Raw genomic sequence first — 22,485 nt, 5'->3', positions numbered from 1 at the left:
CACATATAAAGTTCTATACTTCATATAGAACATTTGAGTATATAAAGTACATACTTAATATGTCAAGTTAAAAGATTATCCTTGGTTTTTGATTCATCTAATCATAAAATGGAAGAGACATTTCAAGGTCACCTAGTCTGTTCCTCATCCAGGTAGAATCACAAAATGGTTTGGGTTGGAAGGGACCCTAAAGACCACCCAGTGCCAGTCCCTTCCATGGGCAGGGACACCTTCCACTGTCCCAGGCTTCTCCAAGCCCCATCCAACCTGGCCTGGGACACTTACAGGGATCCAGGGACAGCCACAGCTTCTCTGGGCACTCTGTGCCACCATCCTCACTGTAAAATGTTTCTTTCTTACATCTAGTCCAAATCTGCCATCTTTTAGTTTAAAATCATTATTCCTTGTTCTGTCACCACAAGCTCTATCCAGAAGTCTGTTCCCTTCTTTCCTGTAAGGTCCTTTTAAATATTAAGTGATTTGCAGTAAGGTCTCCCTGGACCTCCCTTCTCCAGGCTGAGCAGCCCTTATAATTTCCATTTGGAAGATTCATAGATTTAAAAACAAGGCAAAACCCAAATTCCTTGTGTCCTTAAAGGGAATTTTCAATCAGTAAATTCATGGTTAGCTACTTATTTGCAGCTTAACTACTGGTAAGTTATAGTGAATAGAATGCTGGTTTTTAGTAGGGAAGGTGGTTACCTGATGATGTATATGACTCTGTGTTTTTTGTTTGTTTTGCTAGGAAAATGGAACATTGATGATCGATGAAATGAATGATATCAGAATTATAGGGGCTATCACAGTGGTTATACTGCTGGGCATTTCCATTGCAGGAATGGAGTGGGAAGCAAAAGTAAGGAACTCCCATATTTTATTTTTTTTTTATATTCTCTTCTCCATAATTTTGGTTCTGTTTTTGTACCTTAGCTGTCTGGCTTATTTTTAGTATATTCAGTATTGCTTGATGGTATGTTAGAAGTCACTTTTATACAGTAGCTCTTGGTCTGGCACTAGCATGTGCAGTTCTGAGCAGCATTTCAGATCTTAAACCACTTCACTGGAGGCTTAAGCATCTATGAGAACCTAAACTCCAGCATAATCCACTCCTAATGACATTGTCAAGTAGATTAATGGTATTTCCATCTCCTGGGCAATTACACCACAAGAGAAGGTAAGAAATTCAGCTCTGGAATTTTCCCTTACTTGTGAACTTGAGGATGAAAAACACAGTGCTGGTACCAAAGCCAATCTGTGCTCAAATGCAGTACGCTTCCCTTCTCTTCCATTCTCTTCTGGTTTGGTTTTCAGCTGGAAACAGCCAAACACTGGGATGCATTCACTAGACCCAGCATGGAGAAGGGTTTTGAATGTTGGTGGTGATGAATGTAGGAGGGAAAACCTCCTTCCCTCATCTTGTGGCTGTATAGTCTCAGCTCAACTCTGACTGAAGAGATCTGAAGAGTACCTTTAACAGAGAAGTTGCCTTACCAGTTTTCTGCTTGGCATTATGAGGCAGTTTAGCTTGCTCTCTTTCTTGCACCTTGTAGTCTTTTTCTGAGTATCTGTCCATAAAAAAAAATAAAAAATGGAGAAGTAAGCCTATCACTGGGGCTTCCTTCCCAACTTATATTTGTATCACAATAGCACCTGTTTTCTGCACTGAGAGGCAATGTTGTTGTAGCTGAAGGAACCTCTTCTTGAAGTATTGTAAGTTTCTTATGCTCCTGCATCAAGATGATGGTATTGATAATTGAGAGAGGGTTTTTAATCATTGTTGCTTCCAAGAAATAGGGATCCTAGAAGAAGTGAGTGAAGATCAAGTGCATTGCTTTGGTCTGCTGAGGAGAAAAGAAACTTAAAGAAACTGATTTTGGCATGAACTTCTAAATTGAACTTCTGTAAAAACTGTTTACCTTTCTCAAGTAGGCCTCGACTATCTATAGCTTGAATTTGTGCAGTCTTTATATACCCAATTGTAAACCATGCTGATCTCCTTATTCTGAACTGTTTTGAAAGAACTATTTGTTACTAATCTGGCCTCTTGACACTTGAAATCACAAAGAGTATCATGGTTTTGCTGTGTAGCATGAGCAGTTATATAACAATAATTTTTATGAAAAATAATGCTTCTACATCAAACCTGAATTATGGTATTACTGCAGTGGCATCCTTATTTTAGGGGTAGCTTTCAAAAGTCCTGTCCTCAGTGTAAAAGTCAAGACCTGGCTTCTCTGTCATGGAAAGAGGCAAGTGGGAGCAATGAGAGGCAACTGAACCTGTCAAACAAGTATTTCATGTGTGCTAACATACAGCTCAGCAGAGCTAAAGAGTAATGTCTCTTATTCTATAAGAATAAGAATCTATAATAATGCCTTAGAAATGGATCTAAAAGTGAGGAGAGACTGGGATTGATTCTAGGGAAATTTGCTTTAAAAAATGGTTTTTCAGAGTTTGTGATGTCTACTGCTCAGCTCTTTGTGTTGAAGTTTTAGGAGCCCATTCTTTCAGACTTTGGAATTTAAGTAAGTTACGCAGCAAACATCTCTAGCTTCAGGAAGAAGCCTAGGTGAATTACTGGAGAAATCCACTTGTGGCAATTGCTGTGTGATAACTTCATCTTTATGTTTCTGTCTTACTGAGGACTTCTGTAAGCACCCAGCTGTATCCTTACACCTTTCACCTATCCTTGAGGCTTTACAAAGATTTAAATACAGGGCACAAACTGTTTTCTTCAGGTGGACTTCTAAATCTGCTCCAGGCCGTTTTGCTCTGTTTATCAATGTTCACCCTGTTTTCTTGAGAGGCTGTGTGAACTGAAAACTTTGTTATGTAGGCATCAGCAATGCCACAATGAGCTGAATTTTAACTCATGATTCTAGGCCTAAAAGAGGTCTGTGAATGGCTTCCTCCAAGCTACTGGCATTCCTTTCTAAGGAATCAAATGTTAACCCAAAAGATAACAGCTGTGTCATTGTTTATTTAAATGGAACCATCTCTACAGTGCCCAGATTTATCTTTGTTCACACTTTTCAGGTGTTGGATGTTTTAAAGTACTTGTTCAACTTGTGGGGCTTATAATAATTCAGTGGAAAAGTGACTAAAAATCTACATTGTAATAAAAGAAGTCTCCAAACTAGGAATTAGCAAGTAGTTGTAGTTTGCAATTTAATTTCCTAAGTAAGGGTTGAGAACATGAAAGTGTAGCAAAATAACCTAGTTCCTTGCATAAAATAGGAAACAAAAGCTGTTCGATTCTGGATGCAATAAAGTTTTTAGAAAATATCACAATCTAAAGTATAAGACAAACTATGACCATGGCTAATAATGCATTAGTTGCATTTGGCTATTTTCAAGTGACTTTCTTGAATCTCTTCAAATGCATTCCTTCTGGAATGCTTATATATAGAGAAAATAGTCCTTCTAAGCATTTTTTCTTTAGAAGTATAATTTTGAGGCATTTGGTAATAACAAACCTTTTTGATTAGGCATAAAACATGGAAATTATTCTTCTTAATTTTAAATCCTTGTACACGTTCTCTCCAGCTTTCCTCATTTTTTTGCAGAGAACATTCTGAGAAGGTGAAGCTGAATTTGGAATCAAGTAAACATTTACATTTTATAGCACAGCACTTGATAGTGTGAAAAGAACAAGTCCTCCTTTCTGACAGCAGTCATTGTGTTTCAGGCACAGATAGTCCTGCTGGTGATCCTCATAATTGCTATTGGAGACTTTGTCATTGGAACATTTATTCCTCTGGACAGCAAGAAGCCCAAAGGTTTCTTTGGTTATAATGGTATGTTGGAACAGTTTACAGTATGGTAAACAGTACCTTTTTTTTGCAAAATAAGCTGTTACAAATTAAATTAAATATCTAATATACCTTATAGTCCTGCTTAACTATGGAGACTTTTTTCCTGATTTCTTCAGATTTCTGTAGTTGGGTCAAAACTTGAATATTGCTTAATATTGAATATATAATAAGTTTTAAAAAGCTAGATTTTACTTTCGGACTTTGAGTTGAAGTGATGAATTGGGGCTTAAATGTTCTATATTTAGTTTTAAGAAGTTCCTGTGTCAGTTTTTTTATTGGTCTGGTAGTGGCTGGAATGGGTTAATAAATACTTCATCTTCCATGTGAATGTTGACCGACTTAAATCTTCTCCCGCAGCCGACATATTCATGGAGAACTTTGGACCGGATTTCCGACAAGAAGAAACTTTCTTTTCTGTATTTGCTATTTTCTTCCCCGCTGCAACTGGCATACTTGCTGGTGCAAATATCTCGGGGGACCTTGCGGTAAGTGGTGAATTAAAAGCATTCTTCACAACCACTCGAGTGTGCATTGACCTCTGTCATCACTGTCCACTGACGTTTTTCTTTCAGGATCCTCAGTCAGCCATACCTAAAGGAACGCTGTTGGCCATCTTAATCACTACATTGGTTTACGTAGGAATTGCAGTATCTGTAGGTAAATAGAGAATGTTTTTAACTTTATCGTTTCACGTTCGTTCCGAGGGTGTATTTTGATACGGTTTTATGTAATTTGATTATGTAAAGTTGTTGTGTAATTGACACGGGAAAGTAATAGCCAAAGGTTTCTGCTTTTTACTGTTGGGAGATTGTTTTCAGGTGGTTTTATAATTTTGTGAAATGGCTGATGCTTTTCTAAGAGAAGTGACTGCTTCAGACTAAAGATGACAAAAGACTTCTATTGGTGTTTCCTCAATTGTTGTGGTTATTTACATTAAAGGATTTACAGTTTAGCAGTGGGATAATCCCTGGATTAGAAAAGCATGTTTTCAGGAAATACCCACTGAAAAAACACCTGTATTGTTTTGAGGATTATGGTAATCAGCCCTTTACCTGCAGTGAGCTGAGGGATGATCAGACAGGACTGTGGTGAGGATGCTTCAGCAGTAATTCCCCAGCTGAGGGTGGAGACCAAGAAAGGCCTTCAGTTCTCCCAGCCCACTTTTGAAAGTGTCATGTTCTCGTGTAAAGAGGAGAAATAATCACAGACTGATCTGAGTCTTTTCTTCCTAGTCTTTCTCACCCCACAGTTGTTTGAAATCCTCTGTAGAAGTCACCTTGGGGTTGATACCAATTTTGCTGTAGAGCACCAGTGGCTAACTACGTTTTTCCCACACATCAAGTAATTATATTAACCTTAAGATTACAGGATTGTAATTGAATCCTGCGCGTTTCTTGCCTGTGATTGGAAATCACATAGTCATACAAACCAATTTCTGACAGCATAATAATTTTTCTTAACATGAAAGACCTTGTTTTATAATAGTTGTGGTGCTTTTTGAATGAAAATTCTCATTTACAAGAGTACCATTGATCTTACCACTAATGATACTTCCTTTCCAAAGATACCAATCTTGCTAGTCTGCCACTGTTGGCTAACGTGGGAGTGTAGCTCTGCCAAATAGTTGCTCTGTAGTGATTGTGCTTTATGCAGCATAATGGGCTACACTCATTTCCTAATTAAATTGACTGTGTAGACCTCTTGCTACCAAATTTGAGTCCTTTGGAACCTCAGCCTACACAAGACTAAAATTGTTGTTAATACTTGCTTATTAATGGGACACTTTGACCAGCTTCCAAACATGAGAAATGGAATATAAAAGTTGACAAAAGAAGCAGTTTGCAAAACCAACTGGACGTGAAATTGTTTGATTCATCAGAAATGTTCTGCTGTGTTAAGCTTTGAATTCTGCTAGTTAGAAAAAAGGCATCAGGAGTTGGAGATGGGGTGAAATTTAGCTGCTTTTGAGGCATTGGATTAGGAATATTGGGCAACTACAAAACTTTTGATCCTTTCCCAGAAGAGTGGTAAGCAAGACACTAAAGATTTGAAGGGGCTAGCAAATGTGGTAGAGCGGTTGTATCTGGAAAGAGGAAGATCTTCTGAACTTACCTCTGTATTTGCATGCTCTGTACTAAGTAAGAGGGCTAAAATGAGTAGAAAAGGCTGAAAAAAGGAAAATTGCTGATCCTGCTGCTAGAGCTAGTCAGCTATTTCAAAAAGATAACTGTGAGACATAGGTATGCAGTTTCATAATTTAGCAAAGGACAAATGCAGACATGCAGGTGGCATGAGGAGGCAGATTTCACAGGCAATTTCACATGAAAAATCTTGGAAGATACATTTCAAAGAACAACATTTATTGCTTTAAAAACAAAGGAAGTTCTAACAAAAAAAAAAAGCCAAGGTTCTGAGTAGCATTAAGACCTGCTTCCTGTAGTTATGAAACTAAAACTAATCAACAGGAGCCAAAATGTATGTGTTTACAGCACTAGTAAAATTAGACACTCTGAACAGCAGTCTAAAGGGCTGTTATACCCCTGGAATTCACATATTAAGGAGATGACAGACATGGCTGTAAACTTTCTCATGCTTAAAGCATGGCAAAGCTCTGTTTGACTTTGGCAGAAACACGCTTATAAATGCCTCTCAGAAGGTGAAATGTTATTTTCATGGGAGGCAAGACCTACAGACTTTAAGGGAAAATGCTGCCAGCATCATATAAATAAATGAAGCTTTTTTCTGAATGAGTGCTACAGAAAGTAACATTTATTATTGTTGCTTTTATCTAAGTGTCTTCTGCTGAGAACAGAGCATGCCTGCCTGGCTTCTGTTCTTCATTCTCTCAGAATAAGACCCACATTAAGTTTGTTCCTACTGCTGTGTCTCTTTCTGCCATATTTTGATTCCATGTCTGAAAGTCCTGCCAAACCAGCTGATTTTGAACTTTGAGAAAATGAGGAAGAGGAGGGCTGTGATTGTGCACTGTAGGTATTTAATGAGTTGTTCAGTATAAAGGGCCTGCCACTGCAATCTGTCACAACAAAATGTTATTTACAAATAATTCACCTGAGAAATGTGTTGTCAGATCCATTATATGCTGCTTGAGTGGCTGGGGTAAATACTTGTGTAATGAAGAAGGAGAAACATTTTCCTCTTACTGAGCTTTTTAATCCCAGATAAACAAGAAAACCATAAAAAAGCCTCAGCTCCTCCAAATACTCACAAAGAAAGGCACAAGAAAGTGTTTAACATAGGAAACTTTTTGGTAGTTTAACCAATTAGGCATAATAAGTAACTAAAAAAGAAATGAGGAGTGGTAGGATTAATTAATGTCCAGCTGCTGGGACCAGGTGTTGCTGTGGGCTGTTAATCAACTTCTGATGGCTCACAACAATTTAAGTACGTTATAGATAATTAGGAATTCATTTTCCCCATGGAAGAGAGACAACATACATAGATGCCTAGGATTATTATTGAATAAACTTAAATTTGCAGCAGATCTATGCCTTCTTCTTTACTTTGCAAGTAGTGATTTTTCCTTAGCTGTCATGGGGTTCTGTTGCAAGGCAGTTCTTGTCATTCAGGTTCCTAAAAGATTAAAATAAGGGAGTTCTATTAACTCTGTAGGCTTTTCCCCACTTCTTGTTTAATTCCTGTTCCTTGAGATATTTTCCCAGTGTTCAAACAGTTTGATTACCTTTACTATTAGACCACAGAATGTTAAATAATACTTAGGCTGATCTACTTTTTGTCATATATGAGAAAAAAAAACCTTGAAAACTTAGTGGTATTTTAGTACTCTTTAGTTTTTATTAATACAGGCTGAAATGCTGGTTTCTCCAAATTAAAAAGAATCATAGATGGAACTGAAGACAGTAGTTAAGGTGATGATTATAAAAGAATGTGGGAGAAATAGTACTCTGTTTTTCACCAAGAAACCAACTGAAGAGTACCATGGACACATAGGGCATGGCTTATTTAAATACTGGGACATGGCTTGCAACAGGCTTTCATGAAACTTAGTTTTTTTTTTTAATGGCTGAATCAGATTGACAGAAAAAACCAGCTGCAACAGAAATGGTACCTGTCTGCAAACGTTTATACACACAAAACAAATCTGCACTCCTCTAGGAAAAATGACCAAAAGAGAAAGTATAAAGTTATAAAATGTTAACTATAAAGTTAAAAAACTATAAATTGGCTTGGGTTGGAGGACACCTTAAAGATCATCCGGTGTCACCCCTTCCATGGGCAGGGGCACCTCTCACTGTCCCAGGCTGCTCCAAGTCCTGTCCAGCCTGGCCTTGGACACTTCCAGGGATGCAGGGTCAGCCCCAGCTGCTCTGCTCTGTGCCAGTCCTGTCAAATCAAGTGCTGTTTTATAATACTGACTTCAATTCAGGAGCTATTTCGAAGCTCACACTTCAGAGAAATAGTATTTTAAGCTAAAATTGTGTTCTTAAACTTTTGCAAGTCTACTGACATAGTTTTCCTCTGTGCTAAAACTTTTTGTTTCTTCCTACAATCAAATATTTTAAAAAACTGAAAATTGTTTCAGCCAAGGGAGCCTTTATTTTTTGTATTTATTCTTCATAGTGAAGCTAGGCTTAGTACTGTAATGTGTTAAAAAACCAAATGCTGTTATTTTAATGTTGCTCTGTGAGATTATGCTTTTATAAAAAGGAATTAACACATATCCTTAAATTCAGGTTCAGTTTGTTAAAGCTTTTTTTTTTTATTGTTGTGTCCGTTGTAGGTTCCTGTGTAGTTCGAGATGCCACAGGGAACGTTAATGACACCATTGTCACCGAGCTGACAAACTGCACTACTGCAGCCTGCAAACTAAACTATGACTTCTCATCCTGCCACTCTCAGGCAGGGCCAGGGTGTCACTATGGGCTGATGAACAATTTCCAGGTATAAAACTTCCTCCTTAATCTCTATGTTTGGTTTTGTGTTTGGGTTGGGGGATCTTTTGTATTTTTTTTTTTTGTTGATTGGTTTAGTGTTTTGTTTGGTTGGTTTTGGTTTTTGTGGGGTTTTTTGGTGTTTTTTGTGGGTTTTTTTTGGTGGTTTTTTGGGGGGATTTTGTTGGTTTTTTGTTTGCTGATGGTTCTGGGTTGGTTTTTTTTCTTGTTGGGCAGGTGGGAATTTTTTTTTTGGTTTTGTTGTTGTTTTTTTGTTGTTTTGACAGGGTTGGCTTGTTTTTATCCTTGGATTTGTTGGCTTGGGGTTTTTTTAAGTTGCTTATTAGGATAAGTCATAGGCTAAATATTCACCTCCATAAATACAAGTTTTATCTGGAATATGTTAGGTGCATGGTACACTCTAGTTGGTATGCAAAAGAATGCATACATGTTGAAAACTCTTAGGTGTTTATATGCAGGTGGTATAAATATTTACACTTTTTCTGGGCAAATTGCTTAGATTTAGGTGGTGGTGCTACAGCTTTCTTTAGGTACCTGAATGCCAGCATTCACTGGTAGGGGTAGATATACTCATTTTTCAGTATTGATGCTGAGTAATCATAAGTAGTATCTGTCAGTAATTTTCTTGCTAAATTTTAAAGTTTTTTTAGAAAATACGCTGGTTTACGTGTTTATCACAGCATCTTCTTTAATGGTAATAAGGTCATGAACTTTAATTAAAAATGATGTTACAGTATTTAAAAATCCTCCACAAGTTAAGGGGTAATTCATAGTCTCACCACAGCCAGCTGGGTTGTTCATGAACTACTGGTGAGGGTTTGAAAGAATCCAGGGAAAATGAACTTACTGCCCACTGACTCCAGACTGCTTTGTGGTAGTACCATCTTTGCCAAAAGTTTTTCTAACAGGTACAAAAAAAGTTGAGCCAGAGATTGAGCTGAAAAACACTGATGAAATTGTTATAGTGAAATAATGTGACTATCTTGTCATGTTAACTTTGTTGTTGTTCAGGGAAAGTTGGAATTGCTCTTGTGGGATTGACAAATTTGCAAATATCTGATGGCTTTGATTGTTTAAGCTCAAAAGAACCAACATATTTTCAGATGTACAGCTGTGAATAGCCTGTAGCTGGTTTCCTCTGGTTGTCTTTAAGTCATAACTTTTGTAAGGTTCTTAACATAAATGTTACTTGTACTTACAGAGTATTTCTGCCTCCCAAATTATTCTTGCTTCTCTCTGTGGAAAAAAGAGTCAATTAGGAAAAGTCACTTTTTAAGGCCAAAGGCAGCACAGAGAATGCAGTGCCCCTCACACCCCCTGCTTTGTTGTAGTTTTGGAAACCTTCTATGTGAAATTTCATTTTTCTAATACCCAGTGAGGCTCTCCCTTGCTGTTTTTTCTCTCACCCTCTTAGCTTTTGCTGTGCATTTCTGAGAAGAGTCTGATTCTGTTCTCAGCAGGTGTCAGAAGGAAAATATTTGTATGAGAGGCTGTTTATCTAACGAGAAACTTGACCAGTTCATAACTGAACTGCTCACAAGTTGGTATTTCTGATTGTTAGGTGAGATTATTTTTTTTCATATGCAGAGCATGGTATGTGTGAGAAGGGGAGTGTCCAAGCTTGTGCACTTCTCAAGCTCAAACTTTAATCTCTTTTCTGTAAATAACAGAACAAATACTGCACAAATTAAAATTAATCCCTGAGTTGAGGGAAGATGGTTGTTGTATTTCTATTCCAGCTGGTAAACAGGGAGGTTTTGGGGCTGAAAGTGCCAGTTTGTGTTCACAGTGTAATGGCTTTATCGCTTCAGGACACTTTGTGCTGCTCTCACTTCTTCTGGCAAAGAATTGATCTGAAGTTCTGCTGGGGCAGCTCAGGGTTTGGGTGTGTTCAGGCAGCAGATGGATGCCTTGTAGTATGATTTACCTGTGGAAATCTTAAGATGAGAAGCTCTAAATGAGGACAATAGGTGAGACAGGCTCAGTCAAACCTACCTAGGAAGACCTTCTTTAGTTTTTCTTACAGTCAGTGAATTACAGGTCCTCACAGGCTTCTGATACATCTGGTCAGTGTCAGTGGTTATTCTGTGCCCAGGCTGTCACCTGGAAGAAGAATATTTTCAAAAATTTGTTCTGTGCTCTATAACATCAGCCTAGAGCTTCCTAGCAAAAAGTTAGAGCTCTTGGTAATTAAAATGCAGATTTTTTTTTATTTCAACTTTGGATGAAGGTTTAAAGTAGCATGAGACTCATTTGTTTGCTCCTGTGTGCTGAACCAAGGAGGTAAATGTGCAAAATACAGTATTTCATGATCCCAAATGGTTGAAATTTGGGAAACTCTCTTAACTGTAAATGGCAGGCAAACACACTGAGTTCCTTATCAGCAGGAACTGTATGTCTGTGGCAACACACCAGTGGTTACAGGTCCACTCTGCCCCTTTTTTCCACAGTTTTGTAGGGATGAAGATGTCAGTGCTATGGGTGGCTGCCTTTGTGGGCTCCCTGGTTTGTGGTCAGGAGGTCTGGATTGTGCTGGGGATGGAGGGAGGGGAGTTCAGCACCACATCACACTGATTCTGCTGGATCTGGTTCCCCCTGTATTCTCCTAGCTTAGAGAAGCTTCCTAAAGTCTCTTAACCTGAGGCATAACTTGCAATCTTTTAAAATGTCAAATATCAATTGTATATGCTTTGCTGGGGTATCTCTCAACTTCGTAAAATAAATGAATACATTTGTAAAATAAAACGTGTAATAGGCAAAAAACAGTGTAAGTAATTGGAGGCATTGAACAGAACCTAGAAAGAGAATGTAAAATATGAATCTGTTTCCACAAGCAAATAAGTTGAGGCAAGCGTAATAAAGTGAAGGCATCAAAATAAAAATGTTTTACATATGGGAAGAAGAGTGATGGAGACCTGTACACAGATTCCCTCTGTAATGAGGGAAGCTTGATTATGCCATCCATGTCAGGGAAAAAAAATTACATATTGTTACTGTAAAAATTATTCTGCACCTGTTTATTATGTTGCTGTAGCAAAAGTTTCTACAGTCATAGGAAAGCATTTACACCCTTAAGTTTTATTCTGTAACATAATGTAGGCTTATTGGAAAGTTCCTTGTAAAGCTGTAACTTTTTCTGTTGCTCATAAACTTAAATTAAACTGGGGCATAGGAGAGATAGCTTAATAGATGTGTTGTTAGTTTTACTCTCGGTGATTATAGGCCTGGCATGCCTTTTTTTCTTTCTATAAACTTGCAAATAGGCTTCAGGAAATTCTCTCCTTTATTTGTTACACTACTCTGACAGATACTTCACTCTTGTTGTTTGCAACTTCTGTTTATTAAAATCTCAAGCAAGGCATGCCTTGAACTGACCAGTGAAACCTGATGTACTGCACAGACTCAGCTGACTGAGAGACCCAGCAGTCTTTATCAGTCTGATCAGCAGAAATCCACTAAATTTTGCCATTTTTTCACTAGCCCTAATGAACAAAACTTCATCAATCATCTATACATTATGTCTGAGAGGATCTGACTTAGTAAGATTTATTTAGGCAAGATTTTGCAATTTCAGGTGACAGTAACTTTAAAACAGTAGACTTCTGTATGTTTTTTCTTGCCTTCCTTCAGTTGCTCTGCTGAAAATTTAAATGAGATTTCCAGGGTGAAAAAGGTGAGTAAGCAGTGCAGATGATGCAGAGCCACATTGTACTTGAAAAACACCCTGCTAGGTTTTGTCTGTTGACTAAAATTCTTCAGCAATGGCTGTTTTAAAGCAACTTTGGCTTTTTTTTTTTCTGTAAAGAAAAATATTCAATTAAACTGTGAATGTTTTTTAATTACACAGTTGTGTATCTTAATTCACATGACAGATGCAAAGCTGGATGCAGCTGTGGTACAGAAATAATCAGTAGAACAGTGGAGTCATAGAGTGGTTTAGGTTGCAGGGGACCTTAAAGAAGATCTTCTAATTCACATGCCATGGACATGGATGGCATTTACTTTTTATAAGCTCCTTCTTTTTTAAAATCCCTTTGAGGTACTGGAGGGCATCAGCTCATTACTCATCCAGCTTATCGAGGATTGCATGTTTGACTTCTGTCACTGACATTAGAGAGATGTGCTGGGATTTGATCTTGGGGAGATAGGAAGCAAGTTTGTCTTGATCTTGTGGTTTTGACTGGGGAAAAAAAGCCTAACTTAAAATGATGAAGATTATGACAAAAGACAATGAACTTTCATTGATGTTCCCCAGTTTCCCCACTTGTTTAATCACTTGGGCTTTCTGAGACCATGTTAGTCAGCAATAGGTTAGTTGAAATATGTAACACATTCCAAAGTATTTTTCTTCCATTACTTCCTCCTGATCTTCTTAGGAGTCCATGAAGGCTTCTGCCCTTGATAATTTGAGCTTCAAATTGTGTGAAAAGCCACCATCTCGTCCTGAGATCAGGATGCATTTATATTCCCTGATCTGTGCCTAGCTCATTCATTTATATGAATGTATGATACTCAGCTTTTAAGTGAAGAGTGCATAGTATTCTTTTTTTTTCTCTTTGTGTAGTTAATGGTGCCATCTGTTTGTGTAGTGTACTTTTTCACATATTTAAAAAAAAAAAAAATTACTGTTTTTCAGGTCATGAGCATGGTATCAGGATTTGCACCACTGATTTCTGCAGGTATTTTCTCAGCCACCCTGTCATCTGCATTAGCATCTCTTGTGAGTGCCCCTAAGATCTTCCAGGTAAGTAAGGGAAGAAAACAGCAATACTTTGAAGAATGATTAATTTTGTGTCATTGTTTTTGGAAGGGGACTCTGACATACTGCCATTGTAATCCATATCAGATGACATCAGCCATTTGTTCTAATATTTACCTGTTGTTTAGAGTGGGAGAACAGTTGTTACCATTTCTTGAGGTTCCTGAGTGTGTTTTCTTTTACCTTATTTTTAACTATTGAATCTCCTTCTCTGTCTTTATTTGGGTTAAAAAAAGTTTGGTGGGAATCAGTTCTATTGATGCAGAGAACTAGTGTGTATATTGGGCAAAGTTTTCACTTCCTTAGAAAATAAGGTCTGTAAAAAGAGACATTTTGTGATTGTAAGACAGTAGTCAAGTAAAACAGACAGTTAATTACAAAAGAGCAAAGCTGCTTCTTGCAGGTGCACATTACTGAAGGATAGAATAGTGGAAACGCAAAATGTCAAGATGCAAAAACAGTTGACAATGTAATTAGCTCCATGATGGTTATAAACTATCAGTAAATGTTCAGAAAGATCGTATGCAATGGAAGATGGCATGAGCAAATTGCATGTTGACCCTTGATTTATTTTTTTATTATTATTTTTCCTCTTAGGCTTTGTGCAAGGACAGCATTTATCCAGGATTTCAGATGTTTGCTAAAGGCTATGGGAAGAACAATGAACCACTGAGAGGATATATTCTAACATTTTTAATTGCTCTTGGATTCATACTAATTGGTTAGTTTGAAATTTCAGTAAATCTCAATCTCCTTTTGTCCTTTTGAAAGCATTTCAATAAATGCTGTGAACTTGTTGACAGGGTACTAGAGATCTAATGCACAGATTAATTCTAAGCCAGCAAATCTGGTTATTTTGAAGCTTACTTTCTCCTATCTTCTAGATAACAACTTTGTCAAGAACTGCAGTAAATTTTAACTGCACTTCTCTTTTTAACCATAGGTATTTGTCTCTAGGTGCTATCAGTCAATAGAAATACATCCTTTGCTTGAGGCAGTGTCAACTCCCTGTAAATATGAATGTTCATTTCAGATTTTTAATAATGACAGAGAGCTTCAGTAAAATACAAACTTTCATGAGCAACACTGTTTAAAATGTGCTTTTCTGTTAAGTCACAAATGGTAAAGCTGAGTGCTGACACTGCTGTTGCTGAAGGTTGTCTAGGTATAATTAATTACATGTGTTCACTGCAGGTGGCAAACTAATTGTGCTGTGTCCATCTATGAGTCCTGTGCCAGTGCTTTAAACTTCTTTTCCCAATTTGCTCTGTCCTCCTTCCTCCACATCTGCTTGAGGCAGAGATACACCCATGGGGTCCCTACTGACCCATGCTGACTGGAAGCTTGATTCCAACTAGAAACTTGCAGACTAGGATGGCACATCTGCATTTTGATCACTTTTTTTTAAAGTTTTAATGGTGGTGAGAGTACACATACAAATGTTTTGTACCATGCTGCCTTGAGGAGAGAGTATCAGGTTTTTCCCTCTCACTGAAAAGCATGTAAGCATCACTGTTGTGATGGTGTTGGTCTATAGCATTAAAATCTTCTGGCATTCTTCAGAACCCAGTATGTTTGTTCACTGATCCAAGCCCTGCTGGGAATGAAATTTTCTCAATTAATGATCTTGAGAAAGAATGTAGTGCTTCTAGGGTGCTTCTAAAACACTTGGTAGTGCTTATATTTTTGAAACTGAAAGCTGCACTCCTTAACTGTTAAAATATAATTTAGTAAATAGGAGATCATTGACATAAAGCTCTGTCAGCAAAAAGGGTACACTGCATTTCCTTAGATTTTATCAGAAAACAAGATTCTTTGTAGCAGAATTTTTACTCTGTAATCTGCAAAGCCATTGGATGATACCTTTGATAACAGCTTGCCTTTTTTTTTTTTTTTATTCCCATTTTACAGCTGAACTGAATGTCATTGCTCCAATTATTTCTAATTTCTTCTTGGCCTCATATGCCTTGATTAACTTCTCTGTATTCCATGCTTCTCTTGCAAAATCTCCAGGTAGGAACAACTACATTTTAGGGGTGGGAGGTCAGCCTTGCAATTCCTTTATGCATAAATACAGTTTAAAAGATTTGAAAATAAACAGAGGTTTAGTTAAACTATTAGATTCATATTTGATTCTCATGGTATTAAAAGCTGAGTATGTTGTATTCATGGGTCTTCTGATATTTTGAGAAGTGGGTGATCCAGTGGGGCTTGGGGGCTACTAATTTTGTCATCTTTGCTGAGGGACCACAAGATAATTCAGACTTCATTCAGAAACTCAGGAAGAAAGCTTTTTTGCTAATTCAATAGCTGGTGCTGTCAAACCACCCTTTTGTTGTCTTCAGTTTCTGTTAATGTGTTTCATCTTCCAGTTCAGAAGAAACAGGCACTGCTGGTGGCATTGCCACATTTTTATGGTCTTTAGTGTGGGAGGTTGGTTAAACTACAAGAATAAGCCAAAACCTGGTATCTGCAGAACAGATGTACATTATAATACCCAGTCCACATGCAGTTGCACTTGGAGTAACTCCCTTAAAAGGTTCTTAAGTTACTGGTAGATTTATTTTTTTTCTTCTCAGAGGGTGGGTATAACAGTTTGCACAGCAGTTGTAACTTTAATAATCCAATACACTGGTTAATTTTGGATGTGTTCATGGAGGTGTGCTTGTGTATACCTGATTTTGGATAAATTTGTGGCAAAAAATGTAAAACACTGGCAGTCCAATATTTTGATGTACCCAAGTTCTGTTTGGATTATACCTTTCCTTTTAATCTAGTGAGAATTTCTGTGTGAAAGCAGTAAAAGTGCACAACTAAGAAGAGTAGTATGTAAGAAACTGAAGTATGAGACAATGATTTATGCTTTACTACCTTTGAAAGGAGAAACTGAATGCCAGGCAAGGCTATTGGTGAAAGTTCCTGGAGCCTGACTGAACAGACATACTGCCACAGACATCCTCAAACTTCCCTTCTGAGCTGTGCTCTTAGGGGGCAAAATTAGGAGCATTTACATATCTGTAAGATATAAATTCATCTGAAAGGTGTTGGAAAATGGAAAGCATAAATGTGCCAGTCTGCATTTTTTGCTTCACTCAGACTCATGTGTTCACATGGAATGGATGCAGAATACAAGGGAAGGAAAAAAATTGCAGTGCCTTCCTTCTCTTGTAGTGTTGTTTTAATTAATTTCCCCCCCTCTTTTTTCTACCCTCCAAAATTTTGGCTAGGCTGGCGCCCTGCTTTCAAATACTACAACATGTGGATTTCTCTGGTTGGAGCTATTCTGTGCTGCATTGTAATGTTTGTCATTAACTGGTGGGCAGCACTTCTAACCTATGTCATAGTCCTTGGGCTTTACATCTATGTCACTTACAAGAAACCAGGTATGTGTAGGGGCTTCTTTTGGTTTTAAAGGGGGGAAGGAAGGGAAAAAGTGATGGTCTTGCCAGGGAAAAACCCCAGCAACTTCTTTCTGTTTGGACCACTAGACAGATTTCTTTTGTTGTAATTAAATGGAATTTTGCCTGCGTAGTCACTGCTGTTCCCCCTCCTCCCATATTATGAAGGTATCACTTAGGCATAAATGTCCAAATGAGAATTGGAGGAAAAGGTGGATATGGAAAATGGTAAATGCATTGCAGGTATCAAGAGATATGTGTGGGAGCAAAAAGATGATAGTGGAGTGTTCCTTTTCCTCATAAAAATAATAATCTGAAAGGATCTGCTTAATCTAGCAGATTGTCACTGAATGTAACTGGCTTTAAGGCAGTGTTTTGAGATACAGTTTTTCCTTTGCTGTGGTATAAAATAACTCAGCATTTTTTCCTCAAGTGGTAATCTTTTGCCTGTGAAGCTGTTATGGTCTTCGAAATGTGGGGATAAAAAAGTCAGATATTCCCTTCCTTAACCTTCTTGCTGAAACTTCTACAGAAAAAGTTATATTTAAATATAATTTCTTATTAAGCTGTAGGGTTTGTTGACTAGTATTGGATAAAATGTAGCAAGGTGTAGCTTAACTAGTGGGTTTAGTCAGTGCCTAGCATTCATTTTGTGATCATGCAGTTTTACAGTGGACAGCTGTAAATAATAATGCACACTCCAATCTTTGAACAGATGTGAACTGGGGATCCTCAACTCAAGCCTTGACTTACCTGAACGCACTGCAGCATTCCATTCGGCTCTCAGGAGTGGAAGATCATGTGAAAAACTTCAGGTGACACTTAAAGACAGGGAATTCTGTGTTCACTAGCACGAGTGTTGCTGTTAAGGTTTCCAAAATTCCATGTTTCATCTCCTGTGATACATCCAAGTAGATGGAATTACAGATTTGAGTGGGATTCTTAGCACAATTGCCATCCTCTGAGGTTATGAAGAACCTGGCAGCAACCTGGTTTTCAACAAAGCATCCATGAAAATGAAGTGGAGCAGCTAAAGAGATTATTGAGGGAGATTATTTTAGGGAATTCATATGATATTATGTATTATGATTTTGAATAATGATGGCCTGCAATGAGTTTTGAAGTTTGGACACTTCCTCTTTTAAAATATATTTAAAAGTTGCCTTTGACTTCCTTGCACTAGGTTAGTTCTGCCTTCTGAAGGAAAGTAATGCAAAAATGAGCTTATGATTCCAGTATTTCTGCTGGGCACAGAAGAATCTAAGCTACAAAATTCAAGGGATGTGATTTACCAGTGGGGAAGAAAAACTTAATCCCTCTGACCTAGCCTTGTCTAAAATCTGTTCTTGAACTTCTTAAATGTGTAGATTTTCAAATTTAATGAGATTGCTGAATTTTTATGCAATTAGTCATAGATCTGCTGACATTTGGGTAACAACTGATCTTTTCTTAAGTAGTCTCATAGAAGTGGATGAGGCTATTACATTTGCAGTGATGAATATGTTGTTATGGCTAGTATTATGAAGAAACTTTTCTGTTAATAAAAAAGATTAATTCTAATTCCAATCTTCATTTTTTTCTCCCCTCATAATTCTAGACCTCAGTGCTTAATTATGACAGGTGCTCCCAATGCACGTCCAGCTTTGCTTCACCTCGTCCATGCTTTCACCAAGAATGTGGGCTTGATGATCTGTGGCCATGTACATATGGTAAGTTTATTCTGTCTTTACTTTATAAATTTATCTTGGTGGTGGTTTTCTTCTCTCTGCTCTGGGGTTTGGTTTGGTTGATTTAACCTGTTTGAATTTGTTTCTGGTTTATGTTTACGCTTTGGTTTGCTTATTTATTTTGGATTTGTTTTTTGTGGCTTTTTTTTTAATTAAAGCATCATTAGACACTAAAAAGTGCACAAAGAGATGTACTGGTAAGTATTGCTTATGTATAGGTAATCATTTAGGCAAATTATGCATTTATTCCAGTTAGGTGTACTATGGGGGAAAATTTGTAAAAAACTCAGTACCTTTATAATTTGATGCTTAAATGCTGAAGGACTTTTTACTTCTGATTGAAGTGAACACTGGGAGATCGATTCCCTTGTAGAGTTCCTAAGAATCCTGGGAGAAAAGAAATTTCTTGAGCAGGGAAGTCAGTATCAGTTTAGCCAATAGCTAAAAATCGCTTTTAACCTTCCAAATAGCGTTTTATTCTTTCACTTATCAGACTAATTTAATTGTCAGGTGTTTCCTCTTCCCCTTCTGACCAGCCCCTGATACTTCACTAAGTATCCCTGGGTGTTTTTGTCAGAATATCAAGTGAGGAAGTTTTTGCAGGGGGGGGTTTTGTGGGGGTGATTCTGCAAGGATATAATTCTAACAGTTTTTACTACTTAGTGTCTTTTGTGGCAAACTTGAGTGGTTTTGTGATGGTGGGAAGGAAGCAATTTTCAAGTAACTTCCCTTCAAAATCATCTTGACATGAGTTGTGCTGATTGAGATGTAGGGTGGCTGTCATAGAGTGATCTGTACCAAAAATTCCATTTAGCTGCAGGTACAGTGACGCACCTGAAAGGCTGAATAAAAACAAGGGATACTCCTAAATGTGTTTAAATTTATTACACTTACCGAGTGTGACTTGCTTCTAATCTAATGAATAGATTAGAGCAAATTAGGTTAATGCAGTCCACATACAGATGCTATGTCTTAAGCTTTTTATTTCTGTCTTATATATAAACTTAATATTTTAATATAAACTTAATATTTCAGTGAATATGAAGGACAAACTGAGTAATGCTAGGGAGATATCACAGATACAATCACTACCTTTGTAGGGCTATACAGAAAATAATAAGGTGCTGTCATCCTTCTTGTAGGAAAACAACTCTGAAGATTTTTTGGGGAGCATATCCTTTCCCTATTTAAAATTACTTTCTTAGAGGAAGGGTGGCACTACCTCATTCTTCAGTAGCTTTGACCATTTGGTTGAGTCTGTGTCCTTCTGCAAAAACTGGGCTGCTGTGTTCTTGCTTATACCTCGTCCTGTGTTCTGCATTTTGATGTCTTGGAGGAGCACAAAAGATTCACCCCAACAGAAATAACATAAAGGAAGTATTTAAAGAGGAGGTGACTTTGACTGCAAGATACAAACACTGCCATAAAGTGTAATATGAAGTCATCCTGCATCTGTGTATATTTCTTTACAAAGCCCTTTTCTATTTAAACTGTGTTAATGCTTTGGAAGACGAGCTTATGCCACCCCCTGGGGAAGAGGGTTGTGCTCTGCAGGAACAAAATTGCTAAAGTTTGAGCAACCCTCTTACTTAAAATGGTAAAAGTTTCCCAGTTTCTGCTGCTGACAATGCCTGGTATTTTGTGGTTTGGGGTGGTTTTGATAGTGTGCAAGCATGTTTTGAGGTTCTCTGAGTTCGAATTAGTTTCTAGCAGTGACATTAAAAAATTGGGAGGGGCTGTTTTGCTCCCATTACTCATATTCCTGATTCTTGTTCCCTCCCATCTTACTGTTCCCTTTTTTTTTTGAAAGGGTCCTCGGAGGCAAGCCATGAAGGAGCTGTCAACTGATTTGGCTAAATATCAGCGATGGCTAATAAAAAACAAGATGAAAGCTTTCTATGCACCAGTGCATGCAGAGGACTTGAGGGATGGAGGACAATACTTAATGCAGGTATTTAAAAAAAAAAAAGTTGAACTGCTCAAGATGCACATCAAAATCAGAAGGGGCTTTATACTTTGAAATACATTCCTTTTGCAAAATTACCTTAAAGCTTTGATGAAAAGTTACCTTATTGTTATTTTAAGCAGAAAATAGAGCCTTTAGTTGTGTCATTAACATGTCATGTTATAAAATATTTCTTGTTCTTCTTAGGCTGCTGGTTTGGGTAGAATGAGACCTAACACCCTTGTTGTTGGATTTAAGAAAAACTGGAGACAAGGTGATATGAGAGATGTTGAAACTTATATCAATTTATTCCAGTAAGTAGAAAATAAAAAGTTTTAGCTGCTATGTTCCATTTCAGTATGTTTGGTAGTAAGAAAGATCTTGGTTACATGAAGTCTCTTTCAAGTGGACCTAGATTTTCCATTCAGAAGTCTTTAATACCTTGGGTTTTTTTTCTAAAATGGAAATTAATAAGCAAGTCTTTGTAGTTTAAGCAGATTAGAAATCTCCATAATAAGTTTCTATATCTAAAAGAGTTGTGGCAGAGGTCTGAGGTTTGGGAGCTGCTGTCCAAAAAGGAGGAGAAATATTTCACTCACAAGACCCACAGCCCTGACACCCAGGCAAATACAGAAAGGAGAAGAGAAAGGAAATCCCAGAGTAACTTGACAGTATTGAAAAGCACACCAGTTGTGGCTGAAAAATTTAATGGAGTAATTTGTGCTGCTACCCAAATACTTAAGGAAAATAAAACAATCTTTATTTTACTTACACAGAGGTTTTTGTGTTCGGCTGAAGTGCTGGTTCACCCATTTCCTTTCTGCTTTGTATTTCTCATTTTCTATGCTTTTAAAAGAGAGAGGATGAGGCTTTAGGCTTTACAGGCAGATATTAGAAGAGGACAAAAAAAGGTCATCTCACCCAGGTCTTGAGAAAAGCAGGGGCACCAAATACAGTGGAAAAATAAGGAAACACGTTGGTTAGTTTTTCTTTTTTTTTCCTATTTTATTTTGGGATGGCTTTTGCAGGAAGATCTGTCAAGGTCAGCAAGTCATGTGGTTCTCCACATCCCTAAAGAAACCTCAGGAGGTAATAACTGCAGGTCAAATGTAATTCTGGAAAACTAAAAGTTTCTGAAGCACACAATAGAAACACATCTAATCTCTACAAATCTAACACATTAAATAATGAAATTAAAATATTCACTAATAGACAAAACAAATCGTAAATCAACCTCAATTTTTCTTGCACTTATTATAGACTACATTGATACCTCAAACATTTCTAATCAAGTCTTACTGCTTCTAAAGGGAAGAGTTTAATTAGTGAAATCCTGAGAAATTTCTGTCTATGGAAATGATATGGGAGGGAGTTGTCTGATTTATGGTTGTAATGAACAAGCTATTTGTATGTAAAGGGTGGTGATTCATGTCTAATGCAAACTGTGTGATGTGGTTAAGTTTGTGTTTTTCCAGTCTTATATTTTGGGGGTGGGATTATTACTAATTTTACTCTACTTTTTCTCCAATTTATTCAGGGTTTTAGCTCTTTTCTACAGTAATGAAGTTCTGCCTCTTTATTTTTGACTGGAGTGAGTTTCAGCTTTATCAGATGTAATGGGGCTAGGCACATTATAGCTAGCTTACAGTTAATTTTATATTAAATTACATCATCTTAGGTGTTTTTAATACCCCAGAGTTTTGGAAAGACATCAGAAATCTTTAGTTCTCAGATGAAAGAGATCTACTCAAATCCCTTTTCTGATGGATGGAGATAAAAATCTGTATGTCTTGGTGTTTCTTACTATTTGTGCAGAACTTGAGTGACCTATTCACATTAATTTTATTCAATCACTGTTTACATAGTGGAGAGAGGGAGGAGAAGGAATAGGTATCCTTTCTAAATACTAT

At 37.3% G+C, this 22,485-nt stretch overlaps 1 protein-coding gene across 5 annotated transcripts in view; it reads left to right on the top strand.

Moving 5' to 3' along the window:
• SLC12A2 (solute carrier family 12 member 2) overlaps window positions 1-22,485 on the top strand; it is a 52,636-nt gene that overhangs the window by 20,687 nt on the left and 9,464 nt on the right. For all 5 annotated transcript variants that reach the window (XM_086869803.1, XM_023945072.2, XM_023945073.2 and 2 more), the window contains exons 6-18: window positions 746-856; window positions 3,689-3,797; window positions 4,173-4,300; window positions 4,388-4,472; window positions 8,575-8,735; window positions 13,383-13,490; window positions 14,103-14,226; window positions 15,417-15,518; window positions 16,733-16,888; window positions 17,619-17,718; window positions 18,501-18,612; window positions 20,441-20,581; window positions 20,783-20,889. In XM_086869803.1, the coding sequence (XP_086725929.1) occupies window positions 746-856; window positions 3,689-3,797; window positions 4,173-4,300; window positions 4,388-4,472; window positions 8,575-8,735; window positions 13,383-13,490; window positions 14,103-14,226; window positions 15,417-15,518; window positions 16,733-16,888; window positions 17,619-17,718; window positions 18,501-18,612; window positions 20,441-20,581; window positions 20,783-20,889 (1,544 nt within the window). The remainder of the gene's footprint in view (window positions 1-745; window positions 857-3,688; window positions 3,798-4,172; window positions 4,301-4,387; window positions 4,473-8,574; window positions 8,736-13,382; window positions 13,491-14,102; window positions 14,227-15,416; window positions 15,519-16,732; window positions 16,889-17,618; window positions 17,719-18,500; window positions 18,613-20,440; window positions 20,582-20,782; window positions 20,890-22,485) is intronic.

This window comes from Cyanistes caeruleus, chromosome Z (assembly GCF_971803275.1).
Source record: "Cyanistes caeruleus chromosome Z, bCyaCae1.hap1.1, whole genome shotgun sequence".
Taxonomy (NCBI): domain Eukaryota; kingdom Metazoa; phylum Chordata; class Aves; order Passeriformes; family Paridae; genus Cyanistes; species Cyanistes caeruleus.
The sequence above is the reverse complement of the archived record's forward strand: the minus strand, read 5'-3'. Positions and strand labels throughout refer to the sequence as shown.